Source organism: Ochlerotatus camptorhynchus, unplaced genomic scaffold, assembly GCF_037179485.1.
Source record: "Ochlerotatus camptorhynchus isolate MF236.1 unplaced genomic scaffold, CSIRO-AGI_Acam_v1.1 ptg000486l, whole genome shotgun sequence".
NCBI lineage: Eukaryota > Metazoa > Arthropoda > Insecta > Diptera > Culicidae > Ochlerotatus > Ochlerotatus camptorhynchus.
Genome location: NW_027040971.1, coordinates 1 through 21,176, shown reverse-complemented (window position 1 = coordinate 21,176; position 21,176 = coordinate 1). Strand labels below are relative to the sequence as shown.

The 21,176-nt window shown below is 42.9% G+C and overlaps 2 protein-coding genes across 2 annotated transcripts in view; one reads left to right on the top strand and one right to left on the bottom strand.

Annotated features, from left to right (window-relative positions):
* The window catches only part of LOC135712498 (zinc finger protein hangover-like), a 45,885-nt gene extending 24,715 nt beyond the window's left edge, over positions 1–21,170 (bottom strand). Inside the window, exon 1 of the mRNA XM_065235448.1 lies at positions 21,053–21,170. Within this exon, the coding sequence (XP_065091520.1) occupies positions 21,053–21,138 (86 nt within the window). The 5' untranslated portion in view covers positions 21,139–21,170. The remainder of the gene's footprint in view (positions 1–21,052) is intronic.
* LOC135712499 (uncharacterized) lies at positions 117–1,886 on the top strand. The gene has a single exon (XM_065235449.1). The coding sequence runs from the start codon at positions 908–910 to the stop codon at positions 1,475–1,477; it is 570 nt and encodes a 189-aa protein (XP_065091521.1). The 5' UTR covers positions 117–907; the 3' UTR covers positions 1,478–1,886.
* Positions 21,171–21,176: the final 6 nt, after the last annotated feature.

Below are 21,176 nucleotides of genomic sequence, written 5' to 3'. Positions count from 1 at the left end.
TGGCTTCGGTGTCTTCAATGAAAACTCTAGCGCCTTCCGCAAACTCCAGGAACCTTGTTCCGTTTTTTTGCTGAGCTGGCAGCAATCAACTTCGAATTGGGGATGATTTCCAACATGCCCGCAGACCATTACTTCATCTTCTCGGATAGTCTCAGTTCGATTGAGGCTATTCGGTCGATGAAACAAGGTAGGCACTATTCTTATTTCCTGTCAAAGGTAAGGGAACAGATGAGCGTGCTGGTCGAAAGATCATATATGATTACCTTTGTATGGGTCCCCTCACATTGCTCAATCACAGGTGGGCGCGCAAGAAGGCAATTTTATGACAGGCAAATTTCACACGATGAATTTTACCATTTAGTGCGTCAGAGTACCCTTTCGAGTTGGCAAACCGATTGGGACAATGGAAATCTTGGACGGTGGTTACATTCAATTATTCCTAATGTTTCTTCGAGAGCGTGGTTTAAAGGCTTGGACTTAAGTCGGGACTTCAATCGCGTGATGAGTAGACTTATGTCCAACCACTACTCGCTAGATGCTCATCTCAATAGAATAAACCTCGTGGACAGCAACATCTGTCGGTGTGAAAACGGTTACGATGACATCGATCACGCAGTTTGGCAATGTACGGATAATGACACCGCCAGAGAGTGACTTTTGAATACCCTTGAGGCCCTATGCCCTATGTTCCTATCAGAGACGTGTTGGGAACTCGCGATATCTGCTATATGCAGTCGGCTTATGTGTTTCTTCAAATGTCTAGTATAAGAATTTAATTCCTTTGTCTTTTGTCTCTCTTTATTAGTCTTTATTATCTTTATTAGGCAACTCGACCTTTTCCACCGATCCGACTGCTGTCCCTCTCAACCCAGTTCCAACTGACTTCGCTTCGTTGTTTCAACAACAGATGGAGAACAACAACCACCTGATGCTGGCCATGCAGGAAAGGTTCCAGAAATCCATCAAAGCGCTGATGGTCACCGAAATCGAAACGCAACGAAGACTTCGCAACGTTGAATCCTCGTTGCAGGTAGCTACCGCACCCTCTAGCAGTCCTACAGTTGGCAAGCCCAGTACTGCAATTCCGACAAACTCTACTACAGCTCTTTCAACCAACACCGCCTCAGCTCCTTCCAGTCCCAGCACCTCGAACAACCCGAACGCCTCCTTGGTGGACGTCAGTAGTGACATCTTCTCCTCGGATGGAGCCAGTGATTCAACGATTACGCCTGACAATAGCCCGACCCCTGCCAAGAAACCGGACACTCCTTTGCCCAACTCCTACACACCCAAAAACAACAAGCGCCCCATTTCGGAACTTGACCATTCACGGCGACCCCCTCGCTCTGACCAAGTTCCCAAAATTACGGAAGCCGCTCCTGAAGTCTCCTACATCGCCGGCCAAGAAGATCGATTCAAAGGAGAAACGGACGTAGTAGCTACTTCCTCTACTACCTCCAATGCCCACGCCACCTAAGCCATCCACCCGGACTATTCTAACGGACCACGCCAGTACTATACCATGTTCAATCTCCAGCCACCATCATCAACCGTGTCTGCGACTTGCCTCGGGTAGCCGGGGCCCCATTGGACTGGAAGCTACACTCGTACCAGAACCTTTGGACACCCCCCGACGCCCAGACAATCCAGATGAAGAATTCTGTGCCTTGGGTACGCAGGGCACCGTCAGTGCGGACGCTAGGACCCCACCGGAACTGGCGGACACCCTCTGCGACCACAGGACGAAGACTCATGTGAAGAGCCCAGTGATATCCCCCGGTAGCCGGGGCCCCGTTGGTGCGGACGCCCTTCCCACACCGGAACCGACGATATCCCCCCGGCACCGGGAGGGAACTGGAAGAGAGACGCACAAGGGTGGCAACACCCATCCCTCTATGGACGACGAGGGAATGAACTTACCGCAAAGTATCGGGATGGACAAGGGAAGCTACGCCCATTCCCCGAAGGACCTCGAGGGAACCAAGCCAAGCAATACGACGCGCAGTACACTTTTTTCCGTTGCTGGGACATCCATGCCTTGGATGGGCGGAACGCTTCCGCCTGTTCTGGGTGTGGCCCTGTCTCATTCAACAGCATCACCGAGCACCATACCGGAGCCTATCAGCAACCTACGTATTCCGAAAGCAATCTCCTTTTACTCAGCCGTTGGGACATCCCTGCCCGGGGTGGGCGGAACGCCTCCGCTTGCCCCCGGTGGGGCTCTGTCTCATTCGGTCATCGGCCCAAGTCCATCGGCGTCTTCCACTACCATGTCATCAACGCCAAGATCGCCTCGGCCCAACGGAACTCCCCCGCCTGGCTTTTGTGGGCCTCCGTCCGATGATGACCTATCCAACCACACAGCCGAGAACCACCCGAACCTCCTTTCGCCCGTTGGAACATCCCTGCCTCTGGTGGGAGGAATTCCTCCTCCTGCCTCTGGTGGGGCTCCGTCTCATTCGGATTGGAACATTAATGGGTTTCTCCAGCACGATATTGGCCAGCCCGTTAACCCGAGTGGCAGTCAAAACCGTGACAACGCCGAGTCTACCATCCTGTACCCCACGCCTGCACTGCCCAAGCCGGTGAACCTTGTTCTCCAGTGGAATATAAACGGATTCCATGGCCGCCTAGGGGAATTGGAGCTTCTCTGCCAAAGCGATGCCCCCTGGATAATCGCTCTACAAGAGGTCAACAAAGTCACAACCGACCAACTCAATCGCTCGCTGGGAGGGAGATACGATTGGACTTACAAGCGTTGCACCAATTTCAGGCACTCCGTGGCCATCGGGGTGCTTAGGAGCATTCCACACGATGTTCTTGACCTCGAAACTAACCTGCCAATCGTCGGCGTCCGCCTTAAGAACGCCTCTAACTTAGCTATCGGCTGTGCGTACCTGCCCTGCGGACGGATAGCCAATCTGGATGGGGTCTTAAGTGCAGTTATTTCCAAGTTTCCGGAACCGCGGCTCTTCGTCGGCGACATCAACGGGCACCATCCGGACTGGGGCAGCCCTCGCCCAGATCCCAGAGGCTCTATCCTGGCGAGCATTTTTGAGAGAGAGGACTTGGTGGTGCTGAACGATGGCGCTCCCACCTTCTTTAATGGACGGCACACCACCGCGATCGACATTGCCACTGCCAGCCGATCTATCGTAGACAAGGCACAGTGGAATATCTGTACCGACCTGCACGGTAGTGACCACTACCCAATCCGCATACAGCTTTTCGTAGGTGCGGTCCCCCCAACGACCCGGAGACCCAGGTGGCGCTTCGAGGAAGCCGACTGGGACGCTTTCAGGGAGAAATCCGACGCTCTCTTTCAGCAACGCGAACCGAACGATATCTCCAGCTTCACGGAAGTACTATACGACGCTGCAACACTATCCATCCCAAGGACTGGTAGCGTACCCGGGCGAAAAGCCCTACGTTGGTGGAACGAGGATACCAAATGTGCGGTAAAAGCACGACGCAAAGCCCTACGCCGGCTTAAGCGCCTAGCCTTAGACGATCCTGGTAGGGAGGAAGCGCTGAAGGTCTACCGAGAACGCCATCTCTCGTGCAGACAGGTGATCCGCGACGCGAAGCGATCCAGCTGGATGGACTTCCTGGATTCAATCGATGAATCCCAATCGTCGAGCGACTTGTGGAATCGCGTCAACGCTCTCAGTGGCAAGCGGCGATCTACTCCACCTACTATCCAAGCTCATGGCAACACGATCTCAGAACCGAAGGACATCGCTGACAATTTAGGGAACTATTTTGCCGGCCTGTCCGCTATCAGTGGCTACGACAGCGATTTCGTCCAGCGCGTCAAACCTTCCACAAGCAGCATTCGCGACCTGCGAATTCCATCCGATGTCCCTTCCCTCCAGATCAACGATGCTCTTACCTTCCGGGAGCTTCAGTTCGCCCTCGGCAGCAGTACTGGTAAATCTGCCGGGCCGGACGAGATTGGATACCCGGTGTTAAAAAACCTCTCCCTCGACGGAAAAACGAGGCTACTCGCTCTCTTCAACGACCTATGGCTCACTGACTCGTACCCGGACCTCTGGAAACAAAGCCTGGTAGTGCCCATTCCAAAGATCAATGCGGCGAGTGGAGAAGCCTCCTCCTTTAGGCCGATTGCGCTCACTTGCTGCGCGGCAAAAGTGATGGAGAGAATGGTAAATCGTCGACTTAGGCAGTTCCTGGAGTCAAACAGTCTCCTTGACGAACGGCAGCATGCATTCCGACAAGGACATGGCTCCTCCACTTACTTTGCAGCCCTCGGAAATGTACTCAAGGAAGCCCAGGACAACGGTCACCATGCGGAGTTAGTATCCCTTGATATTTCAAAGGCGTTCAACAGGACTTGGACGCCCGGCGTCATCAGGCAGCTCATCGGCTGGGGCCTGAAAGGCCACATCACACATTTTGTACGGAATTTCCTCCTTGATCGTACCTTCCAGGTGACTGTCGGGAACACTCGATCGGATCCGTTCCCCGAGGAAACTGGAGTGCCCCAGGGATCCGTCATAGCGGTAACGCTATTCCTGGTGGCAATGAACGGGGTATTCAGCCGACTGCCCAAGAACGTGCACGTAATCGTCTATGCCGATGACATACTCATCGTCGTAACGGGACGAACGACTATACGGACCAGGAATATAGCCCAAGCAGCTGTCTCCGCCGTCAGCAGGTGGGCGCTTTCTGTTGGTTTTCAGCTCTCCGCACCAAAGAGTGTACGGTGCCATATCTGCCACTCGGGTCATCTGATTCGGGGACCACCGATCACCATCCAGGACCATCCAATTCCGCTTAAGAAAACAGTCCGCGTTCTGGGGGTAGTTCTGGATCGGACTCTAAGTTTCGACCAACACTTCAGAACGGTGAAAGAAAACTGCCGTAGCCGCATCAACATCGTCAGGACAATCTCCCGTCCGCACCGCTCCAGTAACCGCGAGATCCGCCTTCGTGTCGCCCGGGCTGTTATCGACAGTCGACTTTTCTACGGCCTCGAAATTACCTGCTTAGCCACCGAGAAGCTGAACCGCATCCTCGCTCCGGTATACAATACCTACGTACGCATCGTATCCGGCCTCCTACCTTCCACGCCCGCAGACGCCGCTTGTGCAGAAACCGGAGTCCTCCCTTTCCGCTATCGATCTGCTGCAGCCTCTGCCACCAAAGCCGCTGCCCTCGCTGCTAAGACATCCGGGAACGATAGGGTCTTTCTCCTCAACGAGGGGAACAGAGCCCTCCGCACTGCAGCCAACGTAGACCTCCCCCCGGTGGCCAGGGTCCACTGGCATGGAGAGAAAAGTTGGCGATCAAACGTTATCAAAATAGATAAGCGGATTAAGAGAGGATTCCAAGCCGGAGATAACTCTGTAGCGTTGAGGCGCTCTGTTGCAGAACTTCTTAGGTCGGCTTATCCGGGGCACGTTCATCGCTTTACGGACGGATCGCGATCACGGGCCGGAGTGGGACTCGGAGTGGCAGGACCAAACACCGCAACAAGTCAAAGTCTTCCGGAGGAGTGTTCCGTTTTTTCCGCAGAAGCCGCTGCTGTTCTTGACGCAGCCATCACTCCTGCAGATCAACCGATCCTTGTGCTAACGGACTCACACAGCGTCATCCAGGCGCTGGAAGCCGAAGCCCCGAGCCACCCCTGGATACAAGCCATTACACGTTTTGCCCCACCCTCAACCGTTTTTACGTGGATTCCCGGGCACTGCGGTGTTCCTGGAAACGATCAGGGATCTGGTCCATCCGGACCCCGCTTCACCAGGAACGTACCACTCCTAGACGTCAGGCGTTGGATTGCGAATATCATCATGGAAGCCTGGCAGGAGGAATGGTTTCAGTCACGCACCACCCTCCTGCGAAAGATCAAAGAAACCGTACGACCTTGGCAAGACAGCCACAAGTACAAAGACCAGCGGATTATCTCAAGACTCCGGACCGGCCATGCGAGGATTTCCCACAATTTTGGTGGGACACCCTTCCACAAGGTTTGTCCAATCTGCAGCATCCCTGCCTCGGTGGAACACGTGCTGTGTGTCTGCCCAGAGTTTCAGAGGCTACGCGAACAACACCGACTCCCAGAGAGCATCAGGGAGCTACTTGGCAACGACCCCTCGACGTTGACTGCGCTGATTGCATTCTTGAAGGACGCTCACCTATACAACCAAATCTAGCCCTCTCGTCGTGGGCTGCGCTGTCCGTGTTCTTTCACCTTCCTATTTTCCTGCCGTCGGGGTATCTCTGCCGGACTGGGGCACTGTCTCTTACGGTGGAGCTCTACCTTGTTCGCGCATCCATTCCTCACCACAGTCCCGATGTAACTCCCACTTTACATTAAGTTTTTTAAAATGTTGTCTGTCCCTTTTGGTGGGTAATCAGAGCCAGTTGTACGTTATGTAATGATAGACTGAAACGCTTTCTTTCGAGGCAGGCCCTAAGCCTGACCCTCGATTATCAAATGTGATGAACTAGCCTACGGCTAAAAATCACAAAAATAAAGAAAAAAAAAAAAAAAAAATCTCTTTATTAGTTTTTGTTTGTCTTGTACCCCCGTCTCGATGAGTCTCATCGTTGCCCACTGGTCACCATAGCCGGTCGAACTCCAGACGAAACTAGAACCTCACTACCGTTCATACTGGTGACAACGCTCTGATGAGACAACGAAACCTTACCCCCAAGCTCCTCCCCTGATCCTATCCTTTGACAATGTACCTCTATAACCTCGAGTAAGCCGCGAGTATTCGGCCCAACTCCTACTAGACATAGAATTAAGTGAATTTTGTTACAAACAAAGAACAATGAACTATCGGCTCCGTAAAGCTAACGCGAACTAGTTAAAACAAATATTATTTGATATCATAAAAATTATTTTAATTATTTGATTTCATCTAAAATTAAAAGAAACAATTATATGGAAAATAAATCACATATCAAGTTTTTTTTTTTTTTTTTTTTTTTTTGACTTGTACCAAGGCAAAAAGTAATTCGTTTTCATTATTATCATGTGAATATAGATTCATCATGATTAATTTATCGGTGTTTTAATATTGCAAATTATTGTGAAAATTCCTGGGTTATAATTTGAATAGTTGTGTTGCTGTAGCGTCGTGCTAGTGTGTTTCGGTGCTACGCCTCCACTTCCGGAAGCATTGGCGTTCTGCCCCCTGGACAAAAACCGGGAAAGATGAATTTGCAGATTATACTACGATGCTTCCACGTCGAGGACACAATACATAAGCGGTGAGATCTAACTGATAACCGAAATTCAAATTTCGGAATTTAATTAAATATTACATCCAGTTAGAAACAAAGTAATAATGTTAGATGATCGTGGAGGGCACTAGTCAAAAAAATTTAAAATTTACAAGACATGTGGATCATATTCGACCGAGATAATCAACTTTTAAAAGTGTCCGAAATTCGAGTTTAAGTGTCCGAAATTTGAATCGGCACGGTATAAAAATATGAAATGCATCCTACTAAATACGTGCCATCTACAAAGCAGGAATTGCTTTGATGATGGAAGTGTACACGCAGTACCAATATACATTTTATATCGGTACTACGTGTATGCGGGGCTTGTTGTAAGTGAAAGTAACCTCGGAATGGACGTGAGTGACCAGGCATTCTGAAATGGGTTACTGAATCTCACCTTTCAACTTCCGGGCTAAAATTGTTTGCAATGAGATCAGTATAAGATAATAATAGATTATATTGCAAACATTTTTCTTCCATAAAAACACTGCCGGACAGTGGAAGTTGGATTGTATATACATACATACAAATAAATCACATATCAGGTTAAATGATCTTTTTTAAGAATCAACAAAATATTTTCTTTGAAACAAAAAGCATACTTTTTTGTAGTAAAAAGAAGCGCGTGATTGGAACAAATTATATTTGTTTTGATTCAAGAAACGTCATGATAGAATCAAAGAAAAATATTGTTGAATTTACTCACAGTAAATTGCAGAGTTGATTCTAAAAACAACAAATAGGTTTTTACAAATTTACTTTTGTATCAAAGAAAAAATGTGCATAGGCCCTGAGTCTACAATATTTTTTGTTGAATTCAATGTGATTTATTTTTGAAATTAAAAAACCATTTCTCTGCGTGTATGTTTAGTCTATCTTCGTGGGTCTCAAGTGACTTATTTATGAGACTAGCTTCATTTCGAAGTTTGTTCACTAGCTGCCGTTTAATTTGTATAGTATATACCTCAATAGCCTCTGTGCAAATCAAACTGGCCCAAGCGCTTGCGTGAAAAAAATGACTTTTTGACTTATTTTCAGCGATCGTAACTCATCCAAAAAACTATAAAACTATTTCAAACAAATGTTTTATGGCTTCTGCAAAGTCGCAGAGTCGAACAAATCACTTTACAGCAAAACTTTGATCTCTAGGGGCTACGTAATTATAAACTACAACATTCGTGCTAATATTCCTTGACTGTAAAGCGTATAATTTAGCCGTTAATTCAGTTTTTTTAGATTCACATTTAACGTAATTGATCGGAGATAAGCTTGCATGCAAGTTGCAGTATCGATGTCAAAATGGCATAATCTAATTACTCCGCATGAATGGCATGTGATATGTGCGCATGAGAATTATGTGTCCCACAAATATAAACTAAACAACGAATCTAATTGCAAAATCTATGTATGGGACACATTTTGATTTTGATTTTGCGAGATAGAAGGGAGTCTGTTTTATGCAGGCCAAATCTCAAGTCTCAAGGCCACACCCCAGAACGTGAGTGGACCATGGTGATCACGTTAAACTATAATGTCTAAAATGAACAACATGCCCCAAACAACCCCAAGAACGGCTCCCATACACTCTCCATGCTGAATCGTGAGTCCCCACTTTTCCCATATCATTGCATGCAAAATAATTAGTTGCAATGATAATGACAGGACAGTATAATATACTGCCGTTATACGCATAAGAGTGAAAATAAAGGAAGTTGTAATTGAATAACATCACAGAGTTTGACAATAGCGCGATGGTATATTATTATGATACTAATTATACGAATCCTGGGAAAGCATCATCCTCGTCGTTAGAGAAACCTCTGAAATCCGGGATGTTCAGTTGATCATCGCTACTTGAATCACAGAGGCTAGGCATTAATATTTACTTGACTTTAACTCCTAGATTTATTTCGTCTCCGTGAGGGCACTGGTTAACTTGAATCACTGAGAGTATCTTCCGAGTCTTCGTATTCTTATTCCACCATATAAGTGAACAATCTTGTCGTAGCTGTTTTAAACTCGCTTCAGTTATTAGTCACCTCTTGCCAATAATCCGCCGATCAACCGCTTCCTTCTACATCGTGCCTTGCGCTGGTTTTCTATGTGAAGCATAGTCTTCCAATTTTCTTCTTTTTCGGGATCCCATACTTAGGGCTTTCCTGATAATCTGTCATATCTGTCTGTTTTTATGAAAATAAAATTATGTTCTATCTCTCTGCAGCGTGCAGATAGTTAATATCGTTGTCTTCTTCAAAACTTCATCGTCTTGATCTAAAGTAGAGCAAATCGCCACTCGATCAAGCAAAATTCATAGGTAGTACCTGTGTGATGCCGCAAAATAAACAAAAACAATTCATAGTTAAAATCATAATTCTAAACTACACAATTATTTAATTTTGGCTAGTAGTTAAATTCCAACAAACTTTTGGTCCGCTACATCACAACTGGCATCATTAATGTGCATCTTTCAAAATGTAAAGATACAGACAAGCCCTGGGACCTGGTTGCAATTAAGCAATCCTCAAGGTTATGCCAATGCCCAGGGAAAAAATCTATGTGTGGGACACATGAAAACAATTATTGGCTTTTTCTCAGTGTATGATTGTTGATCGGAGTAAAAACTGACATTTTTCAAACATAGTAGTTCCACACAGATTCGCAAATCGTTTCGGATCTGTGTTTTTAGAATTATTACTTGTTATTTTACATAGTTGTTTATTATTGTCCAACTTGTCATTTTACATATTTGGTTCCCTAGTTTTGTAGACGACTATCAATATCACAATCGGTAAACGGTTTATTTTATCCACAGCTGGAACGACCTGCCACCGATCGTAGATCATAATCTCACGGCTGAGGACAGGACATATCAAGTTTCCCACAACTTCTCGGCAGCCGGTCCCTTCAGATCAATCTGTGATAACTGTCAGGTTCCCACTTAGTGGAACACGTGTTGTGCTACTGCCCGCAATGTATTCTATGTATGTATGTATGTATGTAAGGTAGTCACCATCCCTTCAAAGATCTTGTCTGGGTGGACCCGTAAGCAGAGGCACTTATGCGAAATCCACGGGAATTTAAGAATCTCCTTCCAACGATACGATCCAACAAATCGAATAACGCAATTCGCAAGGGGACACCCCTCACCATCCCTCTCCAAAGAGGGAATTTGGTAAAGAGAGATGATAAAACCGATTTGTACCTTCCTGAAAGTTGTCCTAGCTCGCTGTCTACTCCTATACAGGGTGTTTGGTTCCGGGTTTTACATATTTTCAGGGTAGATAGGACTCCTAAAGTTATGAAAAAATCCCCATGAAACATAGGGTCGGAAATGACTGCTAAGTGAGTTATTCAACATTTTATGTTTTTTGTATTGCCAACTTTGGTTAGCTATATTTTTTTAATCTTAATGTGGTTTTCTGATTTCAACATACCAAATGAAAGATTAAAGTCTTAGCTATCAATGCTTTCTAGAAAAGAACTCGATTAAAGTTAATTATCATACATTAAAATTGAAAAGTATGTTGAAAGTACCGAAAAAACTGGTGAAATTTCATACATTTTAGTGTTTTTAAGTTGAAAATTTTCATTTCTGTTTGTTTAGTTGTTCTACAAAACATTTTCCATGCAGTTCCCTAGATTTGTGCCTTTGGTAGTAACCTTGTAGGCTTTATGGTTTCTTCGTAATTATTGATTTAAAACAGCCTTAAAAACTTGTGACGTTTTCTTAAAATGCGCTATAGTCACCCTATTCGTTCGTACGTTCGGCTGTTGCAGTGGACTACGCACATGAAAATTTGGTAGAATGTTATTGTAAATGTTTAGCTACATTCTTAACTTTTGATTACCGCACATCTCCTGCGCCGAAAGAAAACATAACTGCGGAGATGTTTCGCGGTATCGAATATTGCTCAGTCTCAGTAGAAAACACAACGAGAGACATCGAATCGGCGAATTCTGAGAGCGGAAGGGAGAGAAGTAGGTAGTGGTAATAAGTCGATGTCCTTTTTATTTCATAGCACTCGCAGCTCAGCTGCGGTCCTTTTTCAATGGAGGAGTGTGGAGCTCCGCTGCTTCTGTATACACACTTAGATTTTTTTACAGGAGTTAGTATTTTTACTGGATTTTTGGATTACTGACTCGGTTAAAATTCAAATGACTGTTATTCGTAAGGATTGGATAAAACCGAAAAATTTTATTTTTCATCATTACGCGGGGTTAACAGAAGTTAGTCTGTAAATTTTCGTAACCCATTTCTCAACTTTGAATTTTTCACAGATTTTTTAAATTTTACCGAAGAGTTCCGCAATTCAAAAACTCGGTAAAAATTACTGACTCGATAAGTGTGTACTGATGTATGGTTGGTGAAGAGGCTAGCATGTGGAGGGTATTCTCGGGCTAGTGAATGCCACCCATCCCCACTTATAATTCAGTAATACACTATTTATTCATTTCTGTTTGATATGTTTACAAAGTTTGACAAACAGAAATGAGCATTGCAGTGTAGTTACCAATTTTCCAAGTCATAGACTTCAGATAACTGTTCAAAGTCCCAGATTTTTTATAACGGAATCATGAACATCGGTGATTCTGCTGCAATACAGGATCATATGGTTCAATTCTTCACCGAACTATACGCACGAGGTCATGTGGACGAAGAAGCAGAAGACGGTCCCTTTCGTTGTGAGAGAGTCATCCCTGAGCAGGATGATGTAAACACAGCCTGCATGAGCGAAATAACAACAGTCGAAATTTTTTCCGCCGTCCGAACAAGTGCATCGAAAAAGTCACCGGGTCCCGATGGCTTGCCGAAAGAATTCTATCTTCGAACTTTCAATGTGATCCACCCTGAACTAAACTTGATAATGAATGATGCAATCAGGTCAAACTTCCCAACTCAGTTCGTCGATGGGGTGATTGTTTTGGTGAAGAAACGCGGTACTGGGGAAAACGCACGTTCATATAGACCAATAAGTCTGGTCAATGTGTGTTCGCGATTGAAGCGAACGTAATGTGTTGTAGAAGTAGTAGTAGTAGTTGTTTTGTGTAATCGCCCTAACCACTTACCCAATCCTTTAAAACTCTACTAACCCCGAGGCGACCACGGGTAATCGGTTTCCGAAACCAACCCTAATGTGCTACATGTGTAATTTGTATCAAGACCCTGAAAACAAGCTTTGATCATTTCCTTACGCTGCCGCTGGCTTGGCACGAGCATGCAAGCAGCAGCACCGACCGAGCGACGAGCGACCGACCGACCACAAACCAACGAGCGTGCAGCGAGTGCTGATTGGTTATGAATGAAGGAGAAATGAATGAATGCAACATCAAGAAGAAGAAAGCCAAACACATTTAAAGCGACGCATTTTGCGCGTCGCGAGCATACAGTCCACAAGCTTTGTAAAGCAAACACCGAAATATAGCGCCGTTGAAAGTTTTAATTCTCGTTTTTTCTTCCTTGGACAAGCCGAAGCCAAAACAGTCCTTTTCAGGGCTATGAGTTGAGTTGGATTTCAGTCGAGCTTTTCGTTGTGTTCCTGTTGGCTTTCCCACAGGGGGAATTGAGCAAATCAGCTGGAATCCTCCGAGCCGAGGATTGCCACACCATCTCCAGTGTCCGTGATCGGACAATGTGGACTATAAAATTCTTTCTCGTATCCTGAAACATCGTCTCGAAAATGTGCTCCGAGCCCATGGTGTGTTGTCAGGCTCGCAAAAATGTTCTAACACTGGACGAAATATCTTCCAGGCTACGCTAGCAGTGAAAGATAGAATAGCACAGCTGAAAGCGAACAAACAGAAGGGTAAACTGATTTCATTCGATCTGGACCATGCATTTGATCGTGTGGACCAGAGGTTTTTGTTCAATACGATGCGAGCGTTGGGTTTCAACACGACACTTGTTGACTTACTTTCCGGTATAGCAGCAGCTTCTTCATCTCGTTTGCTTATCAATGGGCACCTCTCTGCACCATTTCCGATCCAACGTTCGGTTCGCCAAGGAGACCCTCTCTCAATGCATCTTTTTGTTCTCTATCTGCACCCACTTTTACGGCGGTTAGAACAAGTGTGTGGAGCAGATCTAATCGTCGCTTACGCAGATGATATCAGTGCCATCGTCACCAGCGTCGGTAAACTCGACGCGATGAAAGATTTGTTCAGGCGATTTGAGCAAGTAGCAGGAGCACGGTTGAATGAAGATAAAACAACGGCAATCGACGTTGGCCTCATTAACAGCCCTTTGACGGTACCGTGGCTTCGAACAGAAAATACCATCAAAATTCTTGGAGTGATCTTCGCCAACTCGGTGCGATTGATGGTCACACTAAACTGGGACAAGCTCGTGACTAACTTTGCCCGGCAAGTGTGGCTAAACTCACTGCGCAGCTTGGCTTTACATCAAAAGGTAACGCTGCTCAAATCTTCACCCAAAAGCAGTCCACGTGGCGAAACTGACAGCCACAATGCGGAATTACCTTTTCCGTGGAGCATGTGCGACCATTCCGATGCAGCAGCTAGCACGCAGTAGAGAAAACGGCGGGCTTAATCTGCATCTACCAGGCGCTGTTAATAAACCGCCACTTACACGAGATCGAATCCCTTCCTTACTATAGCTCCTACCTAACCCAGATAAATCCTCCCCAAGCAAATTCCATTTCAGACCTTCCATGTTTAAAGCTAATCCTTAATAATGTCCAAAATTTCCCCTTCCAAATCCAACAACACCCTTCCGCCGATCTCATCCATCGATTCTTCATAGATCGTACAGACAGACCAAAAGTGGAAACAACAAACCCTACAATCAACTGGACCCGTGTATGGAAGAATATAGCCGTGCGTGATTTATTACCTTTGCAGCGCAGTGTGTTGTACTTTTGGGTTAACCAAAAAATCTCGCATCGTCGGCTGATGAATATAATGAGGCGAACGGATGGAGAACAATGTACTTTTTGTAATGTGATGGTTGAAACAATTCAACACAAGTTTTTCGGCTGCCCTAGCCCTAGAGTACAGGCTGCATACGATCTACTTCAACAAAAGCTGCTGGTGGTGACTGGCAGTCGACGCTCTCTCCATCTCGATAATCTCCTCTGGCCCTCACTGGAGAGACTGCCAGTGAATAGAAGAACACTGATACTGAAGATTCTTTTTATTTATATCACCTTCATTGATAATTGTAATGGTAGGATAGATATTGATGCACTGAAATTTAATTTTGAAGTCGAGGTTTAAATAATTATGTAAGTAATTTTAATTAAACAATCAACAACAAATAAACGTACTTTAACAAAAAAAAAAAATAGGTTGGCTATAGCGCATTTTAAGAAAACGTCACAAGTTTTTCTGGCTGTTTTAAACCAATAATTACGAAGAAACCATAAAGCCTACAAGGTTACTACCAAAGGCACAAATCTAGGGAACTGCATGGAAAATGTTTTGTAGAACAACTAAATAAACAGAAATGAAAATTTTCAACTTAAAAACACTAAAATGTATGAAATTTCACCAGTTTTTTCGGTACTTTCAACATACTTTTCAATTTTAATTTATGATAATTAACTTTAATCGAGTTCTTTTCTAGAAAGCATTGATAGCCAAGACTTTAATCTTTCATTTGGTATGTTGAAATCAGAAAACCACATTAAGATTAAAAAAATATAGCTAACCAAAGTTGGCAATACAAAAAAACATAAAATGTTGAATAACTCACTTAGCAGTCATTTCCGACCCTATTTTTCATGGGGATTTTTTCATAACTTTAGGAACCCTATCTACCCTGAAAATATGTAAAACCCGGAACCAAACACCCTGTATATGCAATTTTCACACTGCCGTACTCTAAACGGAACTATCAATTCTATACTTTCTTCATCTCCTCACTATCGAATAAAAATTACCACTTTAGTCTATTGTTTGAAATTAGCATCTTCAACTATGTAAATCGTTGAGTTCACGCAGAAGTAATACTAAACATATAGTCAAAGTGTTAAACATATTCAAAAAAATGAGTAAACCACCACAAAGCCTGGTCTTTTCCAGTGCCATGGGTGGAAAAAGAAATCAGAACAATAACATCCAGAAACATTATTCCTGAAAGTTCTTTTGAACTGCCGCTCTTTGCATGTCGGTTCCATGGCGAAAATCAGCAAGCCGAGAAAATCGGATTTTAAGCTTGATTCATACCATTGCTTCTTATGTGATGATACAACCAATTTGGTTGTCTTTCCAAACTTGTTCAGAACAAATGTATTGAGTTCATCCAGTATTATGAAAATATGAGTGTTAGCTACCATTTGCTTTGAAAAACTCAGTTTTGACAAAAACTACTGGGACATCCAAAGAGCGGCAGTGAAGCAAAAAGATAATATTGAGCAAGAGTAAAAATCAGAAATGGAAACATTTGCTAAAATGAAAGCTAGTGAGGGCAATTAGTGTTTTTTTTTATTAATGTAAAGTGTATCTCAAAATGGATCGTACAGTAGGTACTTAAATTTTAGAAAAACGGCTCTAAAAGCAGAAATTAAAAAGATACGTCTCTGAATTTTTGGCTGACTTAGCATACATTTATCAATTATTGGCTCAGTATTGGGCATATAAGGTTGAGTTTACAAAAAGTTAGAGCAATTTAATAAAAATGCCTTTTTTCTTGAAAAATCTTTTTTTTTAATAAAATTAACATTCTTGAAATTTTGCTCATTTTTAGCCGTAAAAAACATCATTCATCTGCCACTAATTTTACTAAAATCCGTCCACTAGGTTAAAAGTTGAAAATCGAGCGTTTTACTAAATCAAATCTAACTTCATAAATCAATAAACATCTGTTCAATCACCAGCCATGATTTAAAAAAATACATCTATTCACAATGTTAAAAAAAAATATTTTCTAGTGTGTACAATCAATTTTGAGATACACTGTATACACACTTAGAAATTATTACCGTATTCGGTAATTTTTGTTACCGAACTTTCAACAGCTGAACGTTCGGTAATCTAAATGACTACCGAACAATCGGTTAACGGTTTATTTTATGAAATGACAAAAGTACCGAACGGTTCGGCGGTTTTTTTTTTCAACGATTAAGTAATTTGTTACCGAACTAATCCGTAAAATAAAAATCGTTGATCCTTTTAATTTTATTAGTTTTTTCGAACAATTTGAAGAAAATTTTCTTCGTACGATAATATTTGAAAGTCATATTTATTTAAAATTATGATCCATTATGATTTGCAGAATTACGGAAGTGCGTGCATTTACTGATTCTATAACATTTCCCAGAAAACCATTCCCCAGAATTCCATTCCCCAGAATGCACCATTCCCCAGAATGAACCATTCCCCAGAAAAGCATGCCATGTATTAGGTTGACTATTTTTGTTTATTCCTGGAATCTTCTTTCGCGTATATAAAAAGAAGAGAAAAACTTCTTAAGGGGGGAAATACAAGTAACACGTCAAAAAATCGACGATTTTCGGAATTTTTTTATGAGCAAATGAAACAACGCAAACGTTTTTTGCATTAAATTGCTTAACTCTTCCTCTACATTGGTGTGTGACCTATGTGGCTCTTTGGGGTCACATCAGAAGGAGGTCGCCTCCGGTGGGGATTGGTAATTGGCGGGCGTTCTAGAGACCTGAAAAATGGACAAAACTTACTTTTATCAATTGGACCTTATTCAGAAAAGATTTTTGTTCTATGTGAACCTCTAAAACCCAAAAAAAAAATTTAAAAATTTAGAAAAAATATCTGAAAAAAAAAATTGAGGAACGACATAGTGGAAACGTGTGAGCGTAGTTGGAGGATATACCCTATATAATTAAAAAAAAAAACAGTTAGTAAACTATCTTCAAAGTGAAGCATTTTAGTCACTTTAAGGTGTCACCTGGGACGAAATAATATATAATAAATATAGGTCAAAGACAAAAACAACTTGATACACGTTAAATTTTAGATTACATACACAAGTCCAGGTACTTAATAAAGCATGGGTTATAATTGATTAGGTAGATTAGAGATTTCAATTATTAAATTAGGCTAATGAGATATTATAATCATCAAACGAACTTAAATACGAAAATTTAGACAGCCTTATAACATTAAGTAGATTAACAAAAGAGTTAGGATGCGGGGGATTCGCTTAGGGAGGCAACTAGCCTTTTAAGCAACTGGCAACTAGCCTTTTCATATATTGTCTGTTTATTTTGATGGTTGCTTTAAAATAGCAATTTGGTATATAAAGGGTGATACGGTCGAAATTTGGTCAAGGGAAAACGCGTGTAAATCGGTGAAATCGTTTATTTAAAAAATCAAATTAAATTTCTTTTTCAAGTTCAATTAGTATAAAATTCAGGAAAAATATTCAGTTAGGCTTCCGCTTTTCCAAATCCGAATTGCCGGGCCTTACGCTTGACCCCTGCCATCAGATTTTGTACAGCCACCTTGTCCACCTTCTTCCCCGCAGAAAGCCAGTTTGCCTTGAACTGCTGCTCGCCCTTAGCAGTTTTTTTGGTCTTCTTTAGGTTCCGCTTGACAATAGCCCAGTATTTCTCAGTATAGCCCAGTATAGGGTTCTTGTCCTTGGGAACCACCTGCACGTTGTTGGCGGCGTACCACTCCATGGCCTTTTTACCGTAATGGCAAGATGCCAAATCCGGCCAAAACAGTACGGAACAACCGTGTTTCTTCAGGAAAGGCAGCAGACGTTTATTCAAACACTCTTTCACGTAAATTTCTTGGTTGACAGTCCCGGAAGCTATGAAAATGCTGCTTTTCAAGCCACAGGTACAGATGGCTTGCCAAACCAGATATTTCTTTGCGAACTTTGACAGTTTCATGTGCTTGAAAACATCTGCTACCTTTCCCCTTCCTTTTGCCGTATAAAACACCTGTCCCGGAAGCTGCTTGTAGTCGGCTTTGACGTAGGTTTCGTCGTCCATTACCACGCAGTCAAACTTCGTCAGCATCGTCGTGTACAGCCTCCGGGATCGCGCTTTGGCCGTCGTATTTTGTTTATCATCGCGATTTGGAGTCACTACCTTCTTGTAAGTCGATAGTCCGGCTCGTTTTTTGGCTCGATGCACGGTTGTAGACGATACACCCAGCTTATTTGCGGCATCTCGGAGAGAGAGGTTAGGGTTTCGCTTGAAACTACCGGCAACTCTCTTTGTCGTCTCAGCGACTTCCGGTTTTCGATTTCCCCCGATCCAGACTTCCTGGCTGTCGACAAACGTTCCCCAAACACTTTAATTACATTTGTAACGGTTGATTTGGCAACTTTTAGCGATTTTGCCAACTTTGCGTGCGAGTAGCTCGGATTTTCGCGATGCGCGAGCAAAATTTTGATACGCTGCTCTTCTTGCTTGGACGGCATTTTGACAACTGAAGAGTGAATTCCAAAATCAAAATAGGAGCAACATTCTACACACACACACACCTTCAAAATGAGGGGTGTTCAGGTTTTTTAAATGCAAAATTGAAAGAAATACGTCAAGTTGATATTGACCAAATTTTGACCGTATCACCCTTTATGTGAAAGGATGAATGGGTGGGAGATGGATTTTCGGTTTCTTTACATTTTGCAGCACAAATCTAGTACTATGTGTCATTTCCTCAAAACCCCTCAATAACCTCTACAATCCCTTCCCATAGCGCTCAAGTGGTCCGCATAGACTATTCAGCCATTACCCTTCCTTTATCCTCGGCTTTGGATTGACTTGCGCTCCCATTGCCCCACCAAACGCTGCAAAATGAAAATGAAATGAAAATGAATCCTGGGAAAGCATTATCCTCGTCGTTAGAGAAACCTCTGAAATCCGGGATGTTCAGTTGATCATCGCTACTTGAATCACTGAGGCATTAACATTTACTTGACTTTAACTCCTAGAGTTATTTCGTCTCCGTTAGGGCACTGGTTAACTTGAATCACTGAGAGTATCTTCCAAGTCTTCGTATTCTTATTCCACCATATAAGTGAACAATCTTGTCGTGGCTGTTTTAAACTCGCTTTAGTTATTAGCCACCTTTTGCCAATAATCCGCCGATCGACCGCTTCCTTCTACATCGTGCCTTGCGCTGGTTTTGCATGTGAAGCATGGTCTTCCAATTTTCTTCTTTTTCGGGATCCCATACTTAAGGGCTTTCCGTGCGTATATTTTTCAACTCGTCAGAGAAATTCGCAGCATAAGTGTCACAGAAGATTTTGTAATGGAAAAATTTCTTTTTATGCAAAATATCGACAAACTTTCTATGGAATAGTTGTATTGTGTCAGTTTTTCAAAGCACAACCAAATTTTTCCGTGAAATTTTACGATAGCAGCAAAACGTCTGTTCAATCTTTAACTGCAGTTTTCTCATTTTTGTGTTTTGTAACATGGGACAGTTATGCTTCAACCAGCAGTGCAGTGGTTTATCAGAGAGGGGAAGCTTAGTAATCCCCATTGCATGCCCATGGCGCCATTCTATCGCGGCATGAGCCAGCAACGTCGGTCATAAACCTACCGTCTCCAACACTCCACTAAAAAGCATGAAATTAAGCTCGCCCACCAACAGCAAGGTGCATAAACCAGCCAAGGGGAGGGAGGATGATGCTTTCCCAGGATTCGTATCATTAGTATCATAATAATATACCATCGCGCTATTGTCAAACTCTGTGATGGTAAATTCAACTTTCTTTATTTTTCACCAATCTCGATCATTATTAACAGGTAAATATTCATTTTATTCAACTAGTATATTATACTGTTATTATCATTGCAACTAATACATTTAGGCATATGCAATTGACCTGTATTGAGTTATTATTTTACATGCAATGATATGGGAAAAGTGGGGACTCACGATTCAGCATGGAGAGTGTATAGGAGCCGTTCTTGGGTTGTTTGGGGCATGTTGTCCATTTTAGACATTATAGTTTAACATGATCACCATGGTCCACTCACGTTTTGGGGTGTGGCCTTGCGACTTGAGATTTGGCCTTCTTAAGACAAACCCCCTTCTATCTCGCAAAATCAAAATATAGCCCACACATAGATTTTGCAATTAGATTCGTCGTATAGTTTATATATGTGGGACACATCATTCTCATGCGCACATATCACATGCCATTCATACGGAGTAATTAGATTATGCTATTTTGACATCGATACTGCAACTTGCATGCAAGCTTATCTCCGATCAAGTATGCTAAATGTGAATCTAAAAGAACTGAATTAACGGCTAAACTATACGCTTTACAGCCAAGGAATATTAGCACGAAAGTTGTAGTTTATAATTACGTAGCCCCTAGAGATCAAAGTTTTGCTGTAAAGTGATTTGTTCGATCATTTTAGGCACCTACTATTTTCAGAGAAGTGATTCTGCGACTTTGCAGAAGCCATAAAACATTTGTTTGAAATAGTTTTATAGTTTTTTTTTATGAGTTACAATCGCTGAAAATTAGTCAAAAAGTCATTTTTTTTTCACGCAAGCGCTTGGGCCAGGTTGATTTGCACAGAGGCTATTGGGGTATATAGGAATTGATTTTCTGTTGGGGAGCAACAATCTGAGAACATTGCGAAAAAGTGGTTCAAAAGTAATGATTAAAAAAATTTCATTTTTGTAGAAAAAAAAAAGAATAAAATCGATTTTTATACCACCCATGGAAATGGTCACCCTAATAATAAAATAAAATAATACGAATCTAATATTTTTCGATAAGGAACAAAACTACCAATTGTTACAAAAATCTGAGAACCACTATATCGTTTTACTATGGAATGGCTGTATATATATATATTACCGCGGCAAAACTTACGTAGCTTTTGTTAGAGATGACCTTCTTCGTTCGTGGCAATTCTGCAACTGTAGGATCCGTAGATGTAATTTTCGGAATGCTGTCATCCTCCATCACTACCGCGTATAAATTGATGCAGCTTTTA

What these genes read in the sequence shown, in the direction of transcription:
- LOC135712499 (XM_065235449.1), top strand. Translation starts at nt 908, where the DNA reads ATGGAGAACAACAACCACCTGATGCTGGCCATGCAGGAAAGGTTCCAG.